The 21874-nt window shown below is 44.5% G+C and overlaps 1 protein-coding gene across 3 annotated transcripts in view; it reads left to right on the top strand.

Moving 5' to 3' along the window:
- The window catches only part of PLCG2 (phospholipase C gamma 2), a 92200-nt gene that overhangs the window by 14405 nt on the left and 55921 nt on the right, over nt 1-21874 (top strand). For all 3 annotated transcript variants that reach the window (XM_075576717.1, XM_075576718.1, XM_075576716.1), the window contains one exon: nt 7608-7849. In XM_075576717.1, the coding sequence (XP_075432832.1) occupies nt 7651-7849 (199 nt within the window). In that variant the 5' untranslated portion in view covers nt 7608-7650. The remainder of the gene's footprint in view (nt 1-7607; nt 7850-21874) is intronic.

Below are 21874 nucleotides of genomic sequence, written 5' to 3'. Positions count from 1 at the left end.
TATTCAGCCTGTGTATGCGAGTTTGCTGGGGCCCTAAACTATGGGTTACTTTGCTCATATCCTAGACCCTCCTCTGGTTCACAGCCAATCAGTTTGAGACACTGGAGCTTATCCATTAAAGTGTGTTTGGCACGTTCTATAGTGCCGGGCGCGTGCTACGCGCGCGTCAGCCTTTCTATAGAAGGTCCGCGCGCACGGCAGGGAGAGGGGAGCCGACAGACAGCGGCGAAGATGAAGAAATTCATCTTTTCACGCCGCTGCCTGCGCTCGTGTGTGTGTGTGTGTGTGTGTGTGTGTGTGTGTGTGTGTGTCAATGATTGCAGAACTAAAAATATATTTATTAAACTTTTTTTTTACTTTAAATAAATTTTATCTAGGACTTACTTTCACTCACACAACCCATGCACACACATATACTCACACATACATACACACATATACCTTACCTGCAGCTCCCGGCACTATATACACGAAAAGCACGCGGCACGTGCACGCGCGGTTGCATAGGAACGCACGGCCGCACGCTGCATAGAACAGCCCTTTGTGTGGACTGGACACTACAGGGTGGAGTCTCCCGTCCATGCAGCAAGATTAGCACTATCTCACTATCTTATTGGATAAGCCCTAAAGGTTTTGCTGGCCTCTGTTGCAGGTCCCTCCCGGCTGGAAGGAAAGTGGCTAAATGTTCCTCACTCAAAGATTGAGAAACATCTGTATCATACATGGACATATGAAGGAAATAATGGCCCATCAATATGACTCTAATATGATCTTTTATTTCAATGTGGAGCTTGCTGTAACGCTGCAGTTCCTAATTCCTGGTTTTACCTTACTTCTTTTTGCCCTGATCAGCGCACCTTTGGAATTGCTGCAGAGACTTTCCTCAGTCAGGCCTGGAACTAACAGAAAATCTTGTTTATTTCAAGTTGGTTGAGATGGCAGCATTCTCACAGTTTATGCTTTGGGGGCCTAAACATGCAAATACTTTATACGTACACTACATTTTGAAACCATTGCATCACTGTATAATTACGTACACTTTAATAAAACCTCTAAATTCCTACCTAAAGCAGCAGTCCATGGCAATCGCTGGGGTTTCTTTTTTTGTTTTGTTTTACTTAAGAAACCTCTTTTTTCACCTTTCTAACTTGGTTTTTATTATTAAAATCTGGTGTTACTTTCAGGAGATATGAGCGTTTGAAATATGAAGTGTCTGGGAATTCAAAGAGAGATGAAACAAATCGCGATTTTATATATATATATATATATATATATATATATATATATATATATATATATATATATATACTGTATATATTTTAAAGCAGGAAATGCTCACGGGAAACATACTAACATTATGTAAATTAAATTCGTATAGGCTTCTGGAGGGGTTGCTGCCCCGACACAAACACTCCTTTAATAATCTACTGTCCTCTGACCTACAACGGGGAACGTTTCTCGATTTTTTTTTTGGGGGGGGTGGGTATGGGCAGTGGACGGCACCTCTAATTATTGGTGGAGTTCCAACAATGCTCACGGTATAATGAGAGGAATTGAATTGTGTGCACAGTTTCACCCTGGAATCTGGATCCCAAATCCTACCAACGTTCACCAGGACTCTAGTTCTCTGGACTCCGGCACTGAGTGTGAAGCAGCGGAGCCTGGTTCAATTCCCGGTGTCGGCTCCTTGTGACCTTGGGCAAGTCACTTTATCTCCCTGCGCTTCAGGTGCCAAAAAATAGATTGTAAGTTCCACGAGGCAGGGACCTGTGCCTACAAAATGTCTCTGTAAAGCGCTACGTATAACTAGCAGCGCTACACAAGAACATGCAATTATTTATCATTAACCTTCAATGACCTGGAACCCTTTTGATATGCCCAGGGAACCCAATGGTACCATGCAACCACTTTTCAAAAAACAGCCATATAGACTGTTGAAAATTGTAACCCTGTATATGGGGGCCTGGTTCCTCAGAGTATCAGAGTACTTTGCACCTATTTTGCCCCGTGTGCATTATAATTTTGGAGTGTTTATAGGACAATTCTTTTAAGAAAAAAAAAGTAAATCTGTGTTCTTTGTCCATCATTTTTCTACAAAGACATTCTGGCAGCTCTAAAGTGATGTGAACTTCTGTCCAGCGACCTGTGTGTTACAGGTCAGAGTTTTATTAGCAATTGTCTTACATTTGATACAGTCGCAAGCAGAAAGTTACTCTTAACAGAGAAGTGGTGGGTTAAACCAGGCAATGCAATTGCTCAATTTCCTTTATTTGTTTCAGATATTTCTGTTTTGCAGAAAGGAGCCACAGTGCAAGCATCACGTGGCACTTCGCAGTGTTAAACTGACATCTGAATTTGTGGATTTTAGTTTAAAAATGTAACCCTCTGATAATGGCTGTTATATACTGTGTGCGGACGTGCGCGCAAGCGTGCCTGTGCGAAGGCACGTGCCGCACACGTTTTGTGTGTATACTGTGCGCGAGTGTATGACTGTATGTGTGTGTGTGTGTGTGTGTGTGTGTGTGTGTGTGTGTGTGTGTGTGTGTGTGTGTGTGTGTGTGTGTGTGTGTGTGTGTGTGTGTGTGTGTATGTATGAATGTGTAATTTATTATTTATTTTAAAAAAACACATTGGTAAAAATAAAATATTTATTAACATTGTGCAGACACATACATACACACACACATATACATACATACACACATGTACACACACACATACATACACATGCATACATATATACACACACACATATACATACATTTCAGCGCCGGTAGCGGCGCGAAAATATTATTTTCTCCGTCTTCCCCGCTGTCGGCCGGATGCACGCTCACTGCCACGCGTGGCCCTTGTATAGAAGGGCTGACTGACCTCAGCCAATTATAAATGCCGTGCGCGCGCACGGCGTAACGCACGCGGCCACTATATAACAGCCCGATGGTGGCTGCTGGTAGAGAATGAGTTGAAAGGCAAGGAAGCATTAAGGCTGTTACACACATGTTCATTAGGGTCATATGTTCTTTAATGTCAGAATACTAAGGTATTATGCTGCTTATATTTTGATCCACTTAAGCGTAGATTCACTAAACTCCATTAAATCAGGGCAAATAACGTGACGTTAACTAATAAACATGAACGAACGTCATTTGCCCTGAGGTTAACACCGTATCCACCAAGCTAATTATATGCAATTATAATGGCTGTACTAGAGCCTATTAGCATAAGCTTAATGTCACGTTATTCCAGGATAACACCTATAAATAAAGTGACATTATTTCAGTCTTGGGGTTACTCCCATGCAAATATTAAAATAGGGCTGCTGGAGGAGAGTAGGGAGGAGGGAAATAGTGCCAGGAAATGACTTTAGGTTCTACCTAAACCTGGCGTTACACCCATCCACACAATGAAATAGGACTTTTGCTAATTTGGTACACAAATAAGTTGTGGGGAGTACAAAAATCACAAAGACCCTGCACTGTGCAGCCTAGAGCAATCCGTGCTGTACCCTGGAATTTGGGGGATGGTTATATGGAGTAATAAATGGCGTTAGGGAGGATTTATAGACACATCCAACAGGATGGGATTGTAACATCACTTTCCAAGTTTGAGGTGCTGGAAACCTCTTTAAATGGGAATCAAATGGCATAAAGCTTCATTATCCAGAATAAGAACACTTTAATATTGCATTATATTTAAACCTCAGCATAAAGGTACTTTGTGTTTGTTTTACGGCGCATTCACGCATATTTGTGGAAAAACACTTCCAGTAAATGGCTAAATATTTGTCTCTTCTTTGCTGTAGTTGTAAACTGCGGTTGCCTTAGGACAAGCGTGCGCAAACTGGGGGGCGGGAGATTTTTCTGGGGGGGCGCGGGCGGTGGTCCCGCGCTCTTCCCCAAAGCATTTAAATTAAATGCCGGGGGATGGCGTGAGGCCCCTGCAACAATAACACTTACCAGGATTCAGACGCTGTGACGCGTCCCCATGGCAACACGGCGTCAAATGACACCATGGTGTCATGTGACGTCAGCGGTGTCAAATGACGCAGCGTGTCACGTGACCTGATGTCACATGACCCCGGAGTGTCATTTGACGCAGCTACAAGGTAGGAGGGGGAGCGCAAGCTCCGGAGCAGGCCAGACAGGGGGGGGGGAGGCGCAACAGGAAAAGTTTGCGCTCCCCTGCTCTAGGAAAACATAAACCTTTTGTATTTGGGGGAGTTACATACATTTAAGATAGCTGCTTCCATGCTGCTTCGTTCCTTCTCACCATTCTCAATATTTGCATTTGAACCTGTTTGTGGATGTCTGAATTTAGTGACGAGACGACTTGATGAAAGTTTTTGGCGCTGCCCTTTATGTTAATGTTTGGTCTGTTATGAACAGGGATACGTTTCGTGAAAAATTAAATAATGTGTGAAAACGTAACACTAATAAACTGCTTAAATGTGCTCATATACTGCTGTACATACATTTACTGTCACAATCAATAGTTGCGAGTGCCATGTACAGGGAGTCCTCGCTATCCAACGTTTCACTTTACAACGAATGGCATATCCAACACTTTACAATGCAACCCTAAGGGACGTTTTTCGATGCCGGAATGCGTTATCCGACGCTCACCGCCACTGATTAACATGGGACTCACTTTACAACGGTTTCACTATCCAACGCTACTTCTAGAACGGATTCCGTTGGATAACCGAGGACTGCCTGTATAACGTATCATCTCATTGTGGGTGTGTTGCCCACAGGGAGATAACATGCATTCCAGTGACCTGGGGCTGGGCCGTGAAATAGGCCCTCCCACTTCAAAGATAAGCGACATCTAAATAAGACTCATTCTAGAATATTTGTGATTACGCACTGGGACAGTAACATTGGGCATCACATTCTGCCCCCTCACCGTCTCCCTCTCAATGAAAGCAGGAGGATCAGACGGTTAGATTACGAGAGATAGAAATACACAGAGAAAGCAAGACAAGGGGAATGCCTGAACCCGAAGAGCTCGCAATCTTTTGGCTCTTGCATTTTAATTTGGGTGAATCCCTTTTCCGTTTTGCTTCTGGGTTCATATAAGGTCCATTTGACAATGGGGTCGGTAGGTCTGCAAGACGTTTGCAGCACCAGGAAGGAAGTAGAAGCAGCAGAGCGCAGAGCCGAGGCACCGGGTGGGGGCAGAGGGGAATAAGAAAAAGCAGAAGCACAGAGATAGCAAGGAAGAAGCTTAGAGTTTTCTCCACCAAGAAAAGATATCATAGATGCCAACAATTGCATTCGGACTTTTACCCCTCACACAAACTAAAGGAGCATGGTGGGTGCTGGGAGAAGGGTGTGCCGAGGGACCTTTATCGTATGTAAGAAGATACATTTCACTCCAAAATGTAAACTCCCCCATCCAGAGTCCGAGGAACTTTGGCACCATGAAATCCGGCAGCACTCTTCTGTTGAAGAAATAGAATTGGAAGCAGCCAGAATCCATTCCCCAGTGCTGGAGAATATGTTATTCCCATTCATTTGAATGGAGGTGCACTGGGCAGTGGTTTCACAACATATTAGATAGAGACATAAAAGAGTTCAAGTGGTCTAGTAGTGTAGGGTCAGTGACTTTTGAAGTGGGTGGACAACATTTAAATCCCAATGTCTGCTCTCAGTGACCGAACATTAGGATGTAAGCGCTTCATGGCATAGACTAATTACTGGAATGTTCCATGTACATAGGGATACAATATATACAGTATTAGTACTGGGAAATCAGGTAGGCTAGCCTAAAATGTTGATTTTCGAACGTGTCTTGTACCCTTTGTCTCGGGCCCTGTCCCACAGTAATTACAGGGTAAGTGGGGGTTTGCGTAGATCATTTATGGACAGCCCCAATGTCATTGCAAAGTTCTAGTATCTGTATTTGTCCAAGAGAAGATTAGTCATGTTATAATATTTAATGAAAGAGAGCCCTGCAGGGTGTTACTACAAAATCTCATGCGCCTCTTCAGTGTCATATAAAGTACATGTGTATATGTACGTACATGTATACAGTGTACGTGAAGAAGAGACTTTTTAAACTTGAAACCATGAAGAGCTTTTTTATTGATCATGTAAGCTATGATGAAATTGGGGATGCCAAACATTTCTTAGCCTTAGATATATCAGGTGATACTTCGGCTGCCCATAAGCATATCTCTTAACTGCCCATGAAATGCCTGTAAATACGATGTACAACCTCTGTTCATTTAAAGAAGCAGTCCAAGCTGCGTATTTTTCTCCTTTCCCCTTTAATATGTGCATCAATACAAGTCACACAATGATGGGTTATTAGCTAAGTTGCCGATCGATCAGTTCTCCTGTGATCGATCGGAGAAGATTCGTCTCGGGGGTTCATTAAATGGCTGTTAGTGCAGCAGAAGAGGATCAAAGGTGCAAAGTTCTGTGGGGAAGACATACTTGAAAACGAGAGGTAACTCTCAATGTATTACTTCCTGGTAAAATATTTTATAAATAAATAATAAATAAATAAAATAAATGACCAGGCAGTCACTAGATACAATTGGTGCACTGCTAGAGAGACGCAGGGCTCAAAATGGGATGTGCCCGAGTCTGTTTCAGAAGAGAAAGGGGATGTGACTTTGTATATGGTTGCTATAGAAACAAAAAATGCTTGTTACATTATAATACATTAAAAATGTCATTCAATGTTGTTGTTTTTTTTTTTTTTTTTAAATGCTACAAGTATTTTCTCATAGTACAGAACTGATTTATATATATAAACACATGTAGGATATTGCTTGGTCTGCAACTTTAATGTAACCATGTATTTGTCATCATAACTCTGTGCCCAGGACATACTTGAAAACAAGAGGTTAACTCTCCATGTATTACTTACCTGGTAAAACATTTTATAAATAAATAAATGCTTCATATTACAGAATGTAACATCTCTTAGAGTTTCCCCCGCCCCCCTCCTGTTTAAAAACACTTGTCACTGCACTATCTTGCTAATTCTGTAAGATGCCGCTTACCTGGGTGGCACTATATAAATAAACATACAAATATATCCCTATGGAAATAAACACATGAACAGACTCAAATGCAAAGATTCAAATGGAATTAATAGAGGGAAATATAGCACATGTAACAACAGGATTGTGTGTGTGTGTGTGTGTGTGTGTTTATATATATATGTGTGTGTGTGTGTGTGTGTGTGTGTGTGTGTGTGTGTATATATATATACAGTGGTTGACAAATCACCAAAAAATCTACTCGCCACACACAAAAATCTACTCGCCACCTAGTACCAAACGTGTGCTGCTTGGGCCAATATTTACGCCCGGGGGTTAAATCCACTCGCCCGGGGCGAGCAAATGTATAGGTTTGTCGAACACTGTATATATATATATATATTATAATATATATATATATATAGATATATAGAGATATATTAATTAAACACAAACAAAAGTTTGTTTTTGGGAATCAGAGTGGTCTTCATTGAAAAGTGTAAACAAAAAATAATCAATACATAATTGTCTGAACTGATGACTAACAGAAACATGCCTGACAATAATACAATGGAATACGTTGTCATGTTGCTGTACTTCTTCTCATTCTCAGCACATGTAATAGATTTAACTTTGGTTAGAAGAGTTTGGACAAAATGGCTCGGAGGAGGAGTTCAGACTACAGAGCTCTCCCAGAGTATGAGAAGAGCCAGATCAAGAGGACCCTTGAACTGGGGACAGTGATGACTGTGTTCAACTACAAGAAGTCTCAGCCCGAAAGAAGGACCATCCAAGTAATAATGGAAACTTACCAAGTGGCTTGGAGTAAGACAGCAGACAAGATTGAAGGATTCGGTGAGTATCCTCCAGATTCTGAAGAGCTTATAATAAACCAGGACAGACAGTGAATAATATCATCATTGGTACGAGACGGTCTAGTCCATTGCTCTTCAACTCAATTTCCCAAAGGGGACAGATTCAAAAAGTACAAATACAAGACCAGAAGTGTGAATGTCATTTTATAGATCTAAAAAGACTCTTGCGTTCTTCTCAAGGATGTCTTCTTTCTACTCCCTTTGTATCTAAAGCCCTCTCCCGCCTTAAACCCTTTTCACTGACTGCCCCACACCTCTGGAATGCCCTTCCCCTCAGTACCCGACTAGCACCCTCTCTATCCACCTTTAAGACTCACCTTAAGACACAGTTGCTTAAAGAAGCATATGAGTAGCACTGTGGATATTCTGAACACATGATACATAAAGCTTGGCCCCCTGCAGATGCACTTACCAGAACTCCCTCCTACTGTCCCTGTACGTTCTCCCTACCTACCAAATAGACTGTAAGCTCCTCGGGGCAGGGACTCCTCTTCCTTAATGTTACTTTTATGTCTAAAGTACTTATTCCCATGCTCTGTTATTTATTTGATTACCACATGTATTACTACTGTGAAGCGCTATGTACATTAATGGCGCTATATAAATAAAGACATACAATACAATATGACGATGTAAGCATTTGTAACATCTGTCATATGTTTGTATTACCTAAACTTTAAAATGAGTTTCAGTGTAAAATGTTGCAGTTAGCTGCTTCAGTGACTTAAATAAAATTAGCAGAACCAAACTGTCCAAAGCCCTTTGTGGTCCAGAGCTGGCCCGTGGGCCACCAGTTCAAGAACCTTGGTCAGGTCTACCTGAGTTTTTTTTAACCCTCTGTGGGATTAAGTATCATCCAAATATTTTTTCTAATGTCTAATTTGAAGTTAAAATAATAATAATAGTTTGTTCTTGCATAGCGATGCTAGTTTTACGTAGCGCTTTCCAGAGACATTTTGCAGACACAGGTCCCTGCCCTGCGCTTGACTAGCACACTTTAGTACTCCTGCTCCTTTTTTTACAGGGTGGGAACCAGGGTCCCCCTGAGTCCATTGGCACTATTTTCAGTTCCGGGAACCCACTGGCTCTCGAGATACTTACTGGGGAAGTTACTGGTTTTAGATGTCCATCAGGGGAAACAAAATGGCTGCTAAATGTCAGGCCAAGAGGATGCTGCAACATCATCGGTTGTGGCTCTTCCTATTGGATGGCTATTTAAATCCCTTCTAAAAACGAGGAAGTACTACCGATAACTTCACCAGTGAGTATTTCGGGTCCCCGGAGCGGAAAATAGTGCGGTTTGCTCTGTAGGATATCCGGTAAAATAGAATGTAGGTTAGTTAGGGGGGATTGCCCCTTAACTGTTTCTAATGGTTTTGGTAAAAAAGGCACAGAGAGGAATATTTATTGGGGCTAACAGAGCGTTTATTTCTGGGTAAAGCCTTGGCCATGGTTAATCGTGGCGGGTGGAGGCGCGCTGAGGCTGAGGGAAAGCGGGTGTTTCCCTGGCCTTAGACAGCCACTGTCCGGGGGCGTGTCAGGGGCGTGTCGGCGGGCGGGCCAGTGACGTCACGGAGCTGGTTCGCCCTCATTGGGCGAACCGCTCACGTGACCGGCCCTGCGCTCCGGCAAGCGCGAAGATTTAAAATTTTCCTAAGACCCACGCTTCGAGCCCCTACTAAAGCCGCTCTCATTGCGGCTGTAGGGGCTCAGTGCCGAGCGGAAGCGCGCCCTCCGCCCGCAAGCACTATCCATGGACGCGGCCTGAAGCTGCACTCCCGTTTCTGGCACAGAGAACAGTTTCATTTCATATGTTTCCGATCGCCCTCCTGAAACGGATCACAAATCACTTTGCCAAGCGATGCCGCCGGCTCAAAATCCCGGCAACGAGACAATTTTGCTGCTATACAAGAGGTCAGCACTTTAAATTGCTTTTCCCTATCTCAGAAGAAGGAGCAAAACATTTTCATTTATTGACGCGATGATGGCCGAGCTGAGACAAGTTACTTCTATCCACTGACCCCCGACTTCCAGACCCCCAAACTTGTCTGTTCATACGCATCAGAACTGCTGGTCTGCTTTCAAAAGTAGCTTTCTCTTAAAGGTGCAGTAACATTTAGCTGGTTCAAAAACACTGTTTTGGGCTCAAGTTCCCCTTTTCCAGTATCCAACGTACTTAGGGCTGCAACCCCAGCTGCACATTTTGTTAAATGATTATTTGTTTTAAAGTATGCGCCTCGGGGGATTCCCAAGAGCTGAAAAGGGGCTATTTTCAGTTCCTGTGATCGCCACGGTTACAGAGACACTTACCCGATGAAGATGAAGAGACCCTATTTTAAATCTCCCTCCAGGGGAAACAAAATGACCACCAAACGGTGGGCCCATACGAAGCTGCATCGTCATCAGTCGTGGCTTGCTATTGAAGGGCCATTTAAATAACCCTGCAATACCAGGTAGTATTACTGGTAACTTCACCAGTAAGTGTTTTGGAGACGGGAGGTCCCCGAAGTGAAAAATATTAAGGTTCAGCTCCAGGGACACCCCAATGGGACACACCAATTCTATGTCTGAAAATAAAAAAGGGTATTGATAAGGGGGTGTATTGATAAGGGGGTGTATTGATAAGGGGGTGTATTGATAAGGGGGTGTATTGATAAGGGGGGATATTGATAAGGGGGTGTATTGATAAGGGGATATTGATAAGGGGGGGTATTGATAAGGGGGGATATTGATAAGGGGTGTATTACTACTTTAGTTTGATTGCTCTATTAGTTGGGAAAACAAATGTGAAGACGACGATGAGACAAGGAATTATTTTATTAAACATCTTCTACAGGAGCCTTATTTACACTGATACAGGGTTATCTATGTGAATATGCAACACTCAGATACATCGATATGTACACACAGGGTCATTTATTGGCCCCGTGTACTGTATAACTCAAATCCATCTTTCCTTCAGATTTGAGCTGGATATTTATTAATCTCAATGTAATTACATAATATCGCGCACACAGTAAGTTTTCAGACAGTGAAATGGCCCCTGGTTACGGGAAGCAATGTTATGCTATGCCTGTGTGTCCCGTCCAGTGACACTGCCCGGGCACATTTCTCACCTTTCACTTGGTGCCTCAGGCACGGAAAATAAAAATGAGAATCGTATTGCGTACAGTGCCGTGTGCACAGTGAGCTCTGCATACTGTACTGCACTGTATACACCACCGTGGCCCCTGTCACTTCTGCATAGAAATAGTACTCTGTTTTAGTTAAGACCTGGATCAGCAGGCCGGATGTATACTTGACAGCATCTGATACATTAAAGGTTATTAAACCAAGTTGAATAATTGGACAGCTATGTGCATTCTCGTGTTTTATCTTTGCAATCTGGCTTTAGGCTGCTGGGTTTCTGTGGTAAAATGCCGTGCCAATTAAACACGCAGAAGCCTCGTACATTTCAGTGAACATGTCCTGCTTTCAGCGGAGACTCTGAGAACTGAACTGCTAAAAATGCCAGATTTCCTGTTACGGCCAATTACTGTAACAGCTCCGAACTCCGTACTTTTGGGGTCATTTGCTGATAATGTTGTGTGACAATATGCAGGCCGCAGTCATTACAATGATTCACACTCAATAGTTTGACAGTACCGTTCATTTTTAACATCTCGCAGAATTTTAAATAAAAAGCCCACTTGTGAACACACTCGCATGTCTCAGGCCGGTCTGCAGCCCTGCGTTTCCCCATTATCTCTTATGCTTCCACTGCAGCTAAGGATTCTGGGAAATTACATGTTAAGGAAATTCCAATAATTGAGAGGACAATATTTCCAATAGAATGTCAATGTTTTTGGTCTTGAAAAGCCAAATCTTACACCTTTTGGGTCCTTGGTAGGAAAAGACAAGCATCAAGTATTCCTGAAATGCTGTTAACCTATGCAACACAATCCAAAATGTGTATATGTTTTTTCCAAGGAGGTTCTTATTGTGGCAAGAGAATGCATAGGGTATTTATTGAAGTGAATGAAAACGATGCAGTCATTGTGAGGAGGACGGTCTTGTAACCATAAGGTTCAAGCAAGGTATTGTTTTGTTATCCATTGCTGGCTCCTTAGAGACAGTGAGACGGTAATTCAAAATAAGATACATTTACCCAGCACATCAAGGTATTTAGTTTAACTAATATTTGGTAGTGAAATGTAGCACGCATAATTAAACAGGACCACAGCACCTCTCAAACCGCAAAGGAAGGGGATTTGCATGTTAAAACCATGACTTCTTTATCACTGTGTGTCTGCAACATGTTCATCTATAACAGCACACCTTCTGCAACATACAAACACATCACGGTGTGTCTGCAGCATGCTCATCTATATAATGTCATAACCTTCTGTAACATACAAACATACATCACTGTGTCTGCAACATGCTCATCTATATAATGGCATAACCTTTTGTAACATACAAACATACATCACTGTGTGTCTACAGCATGCTCATCTATATCATGGCATAACCTTCTGCAACATACAAACACATCACGGTGTGTCTGCAGCATGCTCATCTATATAATGGCATAACCTTCTGTAACATACAAACATACATCACTGTGTCTGCAACATGCTCATCTATATAATGGCATAACCTTCTGTAACATACAAACATACATCACTGTGTGTCTGCAACATGCTCATCTATATAATGGCATAACCTTCTGTAACATACAAACATACATCACTGTGTCTGCAACATGCTCATCTATATAATGGCATAACCTTTTGTAACATACAAACATACATCACTGTGTGTCTACAGCATGCTCATCTATATCATGGCATAACCTTCTGTAACATACAAACATACATCACTGTGTGTCTGCAGCATGCTCATCTATATAATGGCATAACCTTCTGTAACATACAAACATACATCACTGTGTGTCTACAGCATGCTCATCTATATAATGGCATAACCTTCTGTAACATACAAACATACATCACTGTGTGTCTGCAACATGCTCATCTATATAATGGCATAACCTTCTGTAACATACAAACATACATCACTGTGTGTCTACAGCATGCTCATCTATATCATGGCATAACCTTCTGTAACATACAAACATACATCACTGTGTGTCTACAGCATGCTCATCTATATCATGGCATAACCTTCTGTAACATACAAACATACATCACTGTGTGTCTACAGCATGCTCATCTATATCATGGCATAACCTTCTGTAACATACAAACATACATCACTGTGTGTCTGCAGCATGCTCATCTATATGTATGTATGTATGTATGTCTTTATTTGTATAGCGCCATAAAATGTACATAGCGCTTCACAGTAGTAATACATGTCATATAAATAACAAATATAAATAACACATCTTGGGAATAAGTGCTTCAGACATACTGTAAAAGTAACATTAAGGAAGGAGTCCCTGCTCCGAGGAGCTTACAATCTAATTGGTAGGTAGGGAGAACGTACAGAGACAGTAGGAGGGAATACTAGTAAGTGCGTCTGCAGGGGGCCAAGCTTTGTGTCATGTGTCCATGATTATCCAGTGCTACTCATATGCTTCTTTAAGCAGATGTGTCTTAAGGTGGGTCTTAAAGGTGGATAGCGAGGGGGCTAGTCGGGTATTGAGGGGAAGAGCATTCCAGAGGTGTGGGGCAGAAAGTGAGAAAGGTTTAAGGCGGGAGAGAGCTTTAGATACAAAGGGGGTAGAAAGAAGACATCCTTGAGAAGAACGCAAGAGTCGTGATGGTGCATAGCGAGAAATTAGGGCTGAGATGTAATGAGGGGCAGAAGAATGTAAAGCTTTAAAAGTGAGCAGTAGAATTGAGTGTGAGATACGCGATTTAATCGGAAGCCAGGAGAGGGATTTCAGCAGGGGAGACGCTGAGACAGATTTAGGAAAGAGTAGAGTGATTCTGGCAGCAGTATTTAGGATAGATTGTAGGGGAGACAGGTGAGAGGTAGGAAGGCCGGACAGCAGGAGGTTGCAGTAATCGAGACGTGAGAGAATGAGGGCCTGAGTCAGAGTTTTAGCAGTTGAGTAACAGAGGAAAGGGCGTATCTTTGTGATATTGCGGAGGAAAAAGCGACAAGTTTTAGAAACGTTTTGAATATGAGAGGAGAATGAGAGAGAGGAATCAAGTGTGACCCCTAGGCAGCGTGCTTGGGCTACTGGGTGAATGATCGTATTTCCAATAGCAATGTGGAAGGATGTAGTAGGGCCAGGTTTGGGAGGTAGTATAAGGAGCTCTGTTTTTGCCATGTTAAGTTTCAGTCGGCGGATGGCCATCCAGGATGATATTCCAGAGAGGCATTCAGAAACTTTGGTCTGTATAGCAGGTGTAAGGTCAGGGGTTGAAAGGTAAATTTGTGTGTCGTCAGCATAGAGGTGATATTTAAACCCAAAAGATGTGATTAGGTCACCTAGAGAGAGTGTGTAGAGAGAAAAGAGAAGGGGTCCCAGGACAGAGCCCTGGGGTACCCCCACAGAGAGATCAATAGAGGAGGAGGAGGTGTTAGCAAAAGAGACACTGAAGGTACGATGGGAGAGGTAAGAGGAGATCCAGGATAAAGCTTTGTTCCGAATACCAAGAGTATGGAGAATGTGAAGGAGAAGAGGGTGGTCCACAGTGTCGAATGCTGCAGAGAGGTCGAGTAATATGAGCAGAGTGTAATGACCTCTGTCTTTGGCAGCGTGGAGGTCGTCAGTTATTTTAGTGAGGGCTGTTTCAGTAGAGTGAGCAGTGCGGAAGCCAGATTGTAGAGGGTCTAGTACAGAATAGGTGTTGAGAAAGTGTAGCAATCGAGAGAATACAAGACGTTCAAGGAGTTTGGAGGCAAAAGGCAGGAGGGAGACAGGTCGATAGTTAGAAGGACAGGTAGGGTCAAGCTTGCTGTTTTTGAGTAATGGTATAACGGTTGCATGCTTGAAGGATGAAGGAAAGGTACCAGAGTAGAGGGAAGAGTTAAAGATCTGTGTGAGCATAGGGATTATAGAAGGAGCAAGAGGTTTTAGGAGATGGGAGGGAATGGGGTCAAGAGGGCAAGTGGTAGAGGGAGAAGAGGAGATCAGCAGTGATACATCCTCCTCCGAGATAGCAGAAAAAGAGTCAAGAAAGACAGGAGGAGAGTTGGGAAGCATTGTGGGATGGGAGGAGGCAACAGATGGGATGTTCTGCCGTATGGACTCCACCTTTTTCTTAAAAAAGTCAGCAAAGTCCTGAGGTGAGATAGAGGAAGAAGAGGAGGCAGCTGAGGGTGGTCTGAGTAGAGAGTCAAAGACAGAAAAGAGACGGCGTGGGTTAGATTTGTGTGTGTTGATTAGTGATGAAAAGTAGGTTTGTTTAGCCTGAAAGAGGGCAGAGTTGAAACAGGATAGCATAAATTTGTAGTGAATGAAGTCTGCGAGCGTATGAGATTTCCTCCAGAGGCGTTCAGAGGAACGAGTGGAGGAACGCAGCATGCGTGTGTGGGAGTTTAGCCAGGGTCTGGGGTTAGAAGGGCGAGGACGGCAGAGAGAAAGTGGGGCATGAAGATCAAGAGAGGAAGATAAGGCAGAGTTGTAGTTCCTGACCAGGTTGTCAGGGTCTGAAGCGGAACTGAGAGAGGAGAGGGAGGAGCGTAAAGTGGAACCAAGAGCTGGTAGGTTAATAGAGTGCAGGTTTCTGCAAAAACGAGGGCGAGATGGAGATGGAGATGGAGAGAAGCGAGAGAGAGAAAATGAGATGAGGTGATGGTCAGAGAGAGGAAAAGGGGAAATGGAGAAGTCGGAGAGAGAGAAGTTTTTAGTGAAAACCAGGTCTAAGTAGTGGCCATCCTTGTGGGTGCTGGCTGCAGTCCACTGTTGAAGGCCAAAAGAAGAGGTTAGAGAAAGAAAGCGGGAAGCCCAAGGGAGAGAGGGGTCATCAATGTGGCAGTTGAAGTCCCCAAGGAGAAGAACAGGGGAGTCTGAGGAGAGAAAGAAAGAGAGACAGGATTCAAAGTGAGAGAGAAAGACAGAAGGGGGATGAGTAGAGGAAGGTGGGCGATAGATGACCGCCACATGGACCGGGAGAGGAGAGAAGATCTGGACTGTGTGAGCCTCAAAGGAGGGAAAAGCAAGAGAGGGGGGAATAGAAACTGTTCTGTAACGGCAGAGAGAGGAGAGCAGGAGCCCCACGCCTCCACCCCTGCCATCAGGGCGCGGAGTGTGGGAGAAGGAAAGGCCACCGTAGGAGAGGGCAGCTTCCAGAGCAGAGTCAGACTGAGTGAGCCAGGTCTCAGTTATAGCAAAGAGAAGCAGGGAGTGAGAGAGAAAGAAGTCATGCACAGAGAGGAACTTGTTAGAGAGGGAGCGAGCATTCCAAAGTGCACAGGAGAAAGGGAGAGAGGAGGGAGGGTGGCAGGGGATGGGTATGAGGTTAGAGGGGTTGACACCAGAAGGAGTAGAAGTTGCATGTGGAAGGCGAGGACGAGAGCAAGTAGAAATAAGGCAGGGACCAGGATTGGGAGAGATATCCCCAGAAGCAAGGAGGAGAAGCATGGACAGAAAGAGAATGTGTGAGGATGATTTGTAGGGGTGTGTTTTAGTGCAGGCGGCATAACTGTGTGGTGACAGAGGGCGCAGGTAAGAGAGGAGTTCATGTGAACTGAGAAGTGGTGAAGTAAGGAGAGATGGTGAAATATGAATAGAGTTAGAGACATGATGAGGCTGGTGGAAGGAAGTGCATAATTTGAAAATAAGTGAGGTTACAGTAAATATAAAAAGTAAAGGTGGCATCACAGCAATAGTAATGTGTTGAGATGTGCAGTGTGGGATGATAACCTTCTTTCCAGCGTAGTTCAAATGCAGGAATCAGAAGCAGTAGAGTGTGTCCACTTTTTCCACTTCTTTTTTGAACTTCCTTTTTTAAACTTCCACTACTTGAAAGATTTCTACTTAAAAGCATTTCTGCTTAAGAGCAAAGGCTGCAAGCAGCAATGGCTGTTGTAAGTTTACTTATATACATTTAGAAAGTCACCTGGTTGGTACAACAAACTTAATTAGCACATGTGAGGGTAGTATATCATGGCATAACCTTCTGTAACATACAAACATACATCACTGTGTGTCTGCAGCATGCTCATCTATATAATGGCATAACCTTCTGTAACATACAAACATACATCACTGTGTGTCTGCAACATGCTCATCTATATAATGGCATAACCTTCTGTAACATACAAACATACATCACTGTGTGTCTACAGCATGCTCATCTATATCATGGCATAACCTTCTGTAACATACAAACATACATCACTGTGTGTCTGCAGCATGCTCATCTATATCATGGCATAACCTTCTGTAACATACAAACATACATCACGGTGTGTCTGCAACATGCTCATCTATATAATGGCATAACCTTCTGTAACATACAAACATACATCACTGTGTGTCTACAGCATGCTCATCTATATGATGGCATAACCTTCTGTAACATACAAACATACATCACTGTGTGTCTACAGCATGCTCATCTATATCATGGCATAACCTTCTGTAACATACAAACATACATCACTGTGTGTCTACAGCATGCTCATCTATATCATGGCATAACCTTCTGTAACATACAAACATACATCACTGTGTGTCTGCAGCATGCTCATCTATATCATGGCATAACCTTCTGTAACATACAAACATACATCACTGTGTGTCTACAGCATGCTCATCTATATCATGGCATAACCTTCTGTAACATACAAACATACATCACTGTGTGTCTGCAGCATGCTCATCTATATCATGGCATAACCTTCTGTAACATACAAACATACATCACTGTGTGTCTGCAGCATGCTCATCTATATCATGGCATAACCTTCTGTAACATACAAACATACATCACTGTGTGTCTACAGCATGCTCATCTATATCATGGCATAACCTTCTGTAACATACAAACATACATCACTGTGTGTCTACAGCTTGCTCATCTATATCATGGCATAACCTTCTGTAACATACAAACATACATCACTGTGTGTCTACAGCATGCTCATCTATATCATGGCATAACCTTCTGTAACATACAAACATACATCACTGTGTGTCTGCAGCATGCTCATCTATATCATGGCATAACCTTCTGTAACATACAAACATACATCACTGTGTGTCTGCAGCATGCTCATCTATATCATGGCATAACCTTCTGTAACATACAAACATACATCACTGTGTGTCTGCAGCATGCTCATCTATATCATGGCATAACCTTCTGTAACATACAAACATACATCACTGTGTCTGCAACATGCTCATCTATATAATGGCATAACCTTCTGTAACATACAAACATACATCACTGTGTGTCTGCAGCATGCTCATCTATATGATGGCCAGGAGTGCAGGAATTAGTGTTTGGGTGGAGGGGCTGTACATGCAGAATCAGTAGCGTACATACATTACCACTTAGGCTGGGGTCATGGTACATCAGACCGTGTGGATGCGTCCGCACGCTGAGCGAACAGACTGCCTTAAGGCAGTGTTCGCGTCCATGCGGCATGCGGGCTCGTGCGCGCGGACGCGTGGAGGGGGCGCGCGTTGCACAAGAAATCAGTTCAAACTGATTTCTTGGCGCGACAGGCCGGTCTCGTGAGCGGTTGGCCCAATGGGGGCGAACCAGCTCCGGGACGCCCCTTGGCACGCCCCCAGGCACTGCCCCCATGGCCCGTCCACCATGGCCAGGTAAGTGCCCACTCACTGACCAGCCTCCGTGCGGACGAAGGCACCATGGCCCCAGCCCTAGATTGTAAGCTCTTCGGGGCAGGGACTCCTTTTCCTAATGTTACCTTTATGTCTCAAGCGCTTATTCCCACTATGTGTTATATTATCATGTCACGTGTATTACTGCTGTGAAGCGCTATGTACACGACGCTATATAAATAAAGATATACATACATAATGTCTGCAGCACCCCCTCGACACCCCGAGTTTCATCCCCCATGATGATGGTGCACCCCATGTTTACAGAGAACCCCGTTTATTTAATGATATAGTAATAGGCTAGTAATAGGGAAGGGGTTAATTTACCTGCATGAGAAAATTCTATTAAAAACTGTATTTGCATTTGACACAGGCAGTATAAAACCTAAGCGTTAATCACCCACCCTGCATGGTGTTAATACAGCCTGCTCACACACACAGCACATACACCCACCCTGCATGGTGTTAATACAGCCTGCTCACACACACAGCACATACACCCACCCTGCATGGTGTTAATACAGCCTGCTCACACACACAGCACATACACCCACCCTGCATGGTGTTAATACAGCCTGCTCACACACACAGCACATACACCCACCCTGCATGGTGTTAATACAGCCTGCTCACACACACAGCACATACACCCACCCTGCATGGTGTTAATACAGCCTGCTCACACACACAGCACATACACCCACACACAGGGCCTCAGGCAGATTTCTGGGGGCCCAGGACTACAGTTCTGATGCCCCCCCATTATATATAAAAAATAGACTTACCTTGTGGATGGTCAGGCCGGGCCCGGTGTCTGTGAAGGGCTGGGCCTGGTGAATGCGAGGGGGCCCGACTGCAAGCTCGGCCCGACCTCTGGCCAGGCCCGTGGCTTCTCGTGGCCGGGGCCCGGCTCTCCCTCAGCTGCAGGCCTCTTCCTTACTCTGTCCCACGCTGCGCTTCCAATGCTGGCGTGCACGCCGGGCCTCCCTCTAATGCTGGTGCGCGCCGGAAGCTGGGCCAGGCTTACTTCCAGTGCGCTGACCTCAGAGAGGCCGTCGCGTGCCAGCGTTGGAAGCACGATGTGGGACAGAATAAGGAAGAGGCCTGGAGCTGAGGGAGAGCCAGGGCCCGGTCGCGAGAGGACCGGCAGCTGGGCCTAGCCAGAGGTCAGGCCAACTTGCAGTGCTGGCTGGCCGGGCTCCCAACAGACACCGGGCCCGGGACATCTGGCCCGGCTGTCCCCCCTGTCGGCGACCCTGCACACACACACACGCACCAACTCTGCATGGTGTTAATACAGGCTACACACACACAGCACACGCAACAACTCTGCATGGTGTTAATACAGCCTGCTCACATACACACACTCACAGCACACGCAACAACTCTGCATGGTGTTAATACAGTACACACACACACAGCACACGCAACAACTCTGCATGGTGTTAATACAGCCTGCTCACATACACACACTTACAGCACATACACTCACAGCAGATACAGCCAGACATAGCACATACACCCACACTGCAGGGTGTTAATACAACACACACACACACACACACACACACACACACACACACACACACACACACACACACACACCCACACTTCATGTAAAAAGAACAAAACTCTTCATGTTCCCTTTACTGAGTTTTCCAAATCCTTTGTCTTGTATTGTCAGAAGATATGAACAATAAAACCAATAATAATGATAATAACCGTGTGCTACACTTGCCGAAAATCCAATTTTACTTTATAGCTATTTTGAAACAAAGTCGACATTTGTTAGTTTGAAGAGGGATCACCCCCCGCCCCCCCCTCCTCCTCCCCCCTCCCCCCCTCCCCCCCCTCCTCCCCCTCATGCAGTTTTGTTCAATGCATCTGTCGTTCTTCTTTGTGATGTGGAACTTTCAGAGATTGCTTCACAAAGTGTCCACGTGCTCTGGTTTTATTTCCTACGCTTTGCTCCCTTTTAGTTCATCCTTTAAATATATGACTTTCTTTTCTTTTGTTTTAGTGGTTGTCGGGGGGGATACGTTATTTAATGTACATATGTGTATCTTAATGATAGCGGCATCCATGTACACAGCGCTTTACCGCAGTAATGCACGTGACAAAAATATAACACACAATGGGAATACGCGCTTCAGACATAAAACAATAGGAAACGGTACCCCTGCCCCGAAGAGCTTACAATCTAAGTGGTAAGTGGGGAGAACGTACAGAGACAGTAGGAGTGTTCTGGTAGTTGTGTCTGCAGGGGGCGGTCAAAGTGCATATGAGATGTAAAGCGGCAGTCTCATTGTCTCCTCCCCTTTTTTCTTTACATGGATGAGATACCGGGGGGGGGGTCCCGTGAGCGAAACCGTGCTATTTTCAGCCCCGCCCCCCCCCCCCGAGTCTTGGATTAGAAATGTGCGAAATTTCCCAAAATGCATTCGAGAACTTTTTTCCATGTATTTTTGTTGAAAATCGACTACTGGCGAACTGGCGAGGGCTGAAGGTTTCTCAGGAATCTCACATTTCCACGGTGAACTCGCTATTTCACCAATGAATCGCAGCGCAGTCGCAATTCACCCGGCGTGTTCAGATTTCCCGGCTCCGGGTGGGAATTTGTGTAATGAATTGAAATCCGTGGCAAATTTCTCGCGTCTCACCTCTGACGGATTCACAACTTTATTCACAAAAATCAGAGCCAGTTTGGCATAGTTTGCAAACTCGGGCGCCAAGCTTCGCGCATCTCTATTTCCAAGATATTGACCGGTTAACATAGCGCCGGTACTTCCTGGTTATTTAAATCCCCCGCATCACACGGGCCAATAGGAACACCATTTCCCCTTGCAACACACTGTACCGGTGCTACCTTGCGCGGTATCTCATGGAGCCCCCGGAGCTGCAAATTGTGCATTTCAGCTCCAGAGACCCCATGCTTCCCGCTAATGTCAAAATGTTGGTGGCCCTTGAGGACTGGAGTTGCCCACCCCTGTACTAGGGGTTATACCAGCGGTGTGCAAACGGGGGGGCGCGAGACTGACTGCGTGGGGCGCGGGCTTTACAGAGGCCCCGCGCGCTTCCCGAAGGCACTTAAATTAAAGAGGTCGAAGTCCTCTGTAAACCTCACTTACCTTGGCTCCGGCGACTTCTTAGACGCGTCGCCATGGCAACGCGGCGTCAAATGATGCCGCGAGGTAATGTGACGTCACGATGCCGGAGCTGAGGTAAGAGGGGGCGTGGAGAGAGGGGAAC

Source organism: Ascaphus truei, chromosome 19 (assembly GCF_040206685.1).
Source record: "Ascaphus truei isolate aAscTru1 chromosome 19, aAscTru1.hap1, whole genome shotgun sequence".
In the NCBI taxonomy this organism is placed as follows: Eukaryota; Metazoa; Chordata; class Amphibia; order Anura; family Ascaphidae; genus Ascaphus; species Ascaphus truei.
This window is presented reverse-complemented; position numbering and strand designations above follow the sequence as displayed.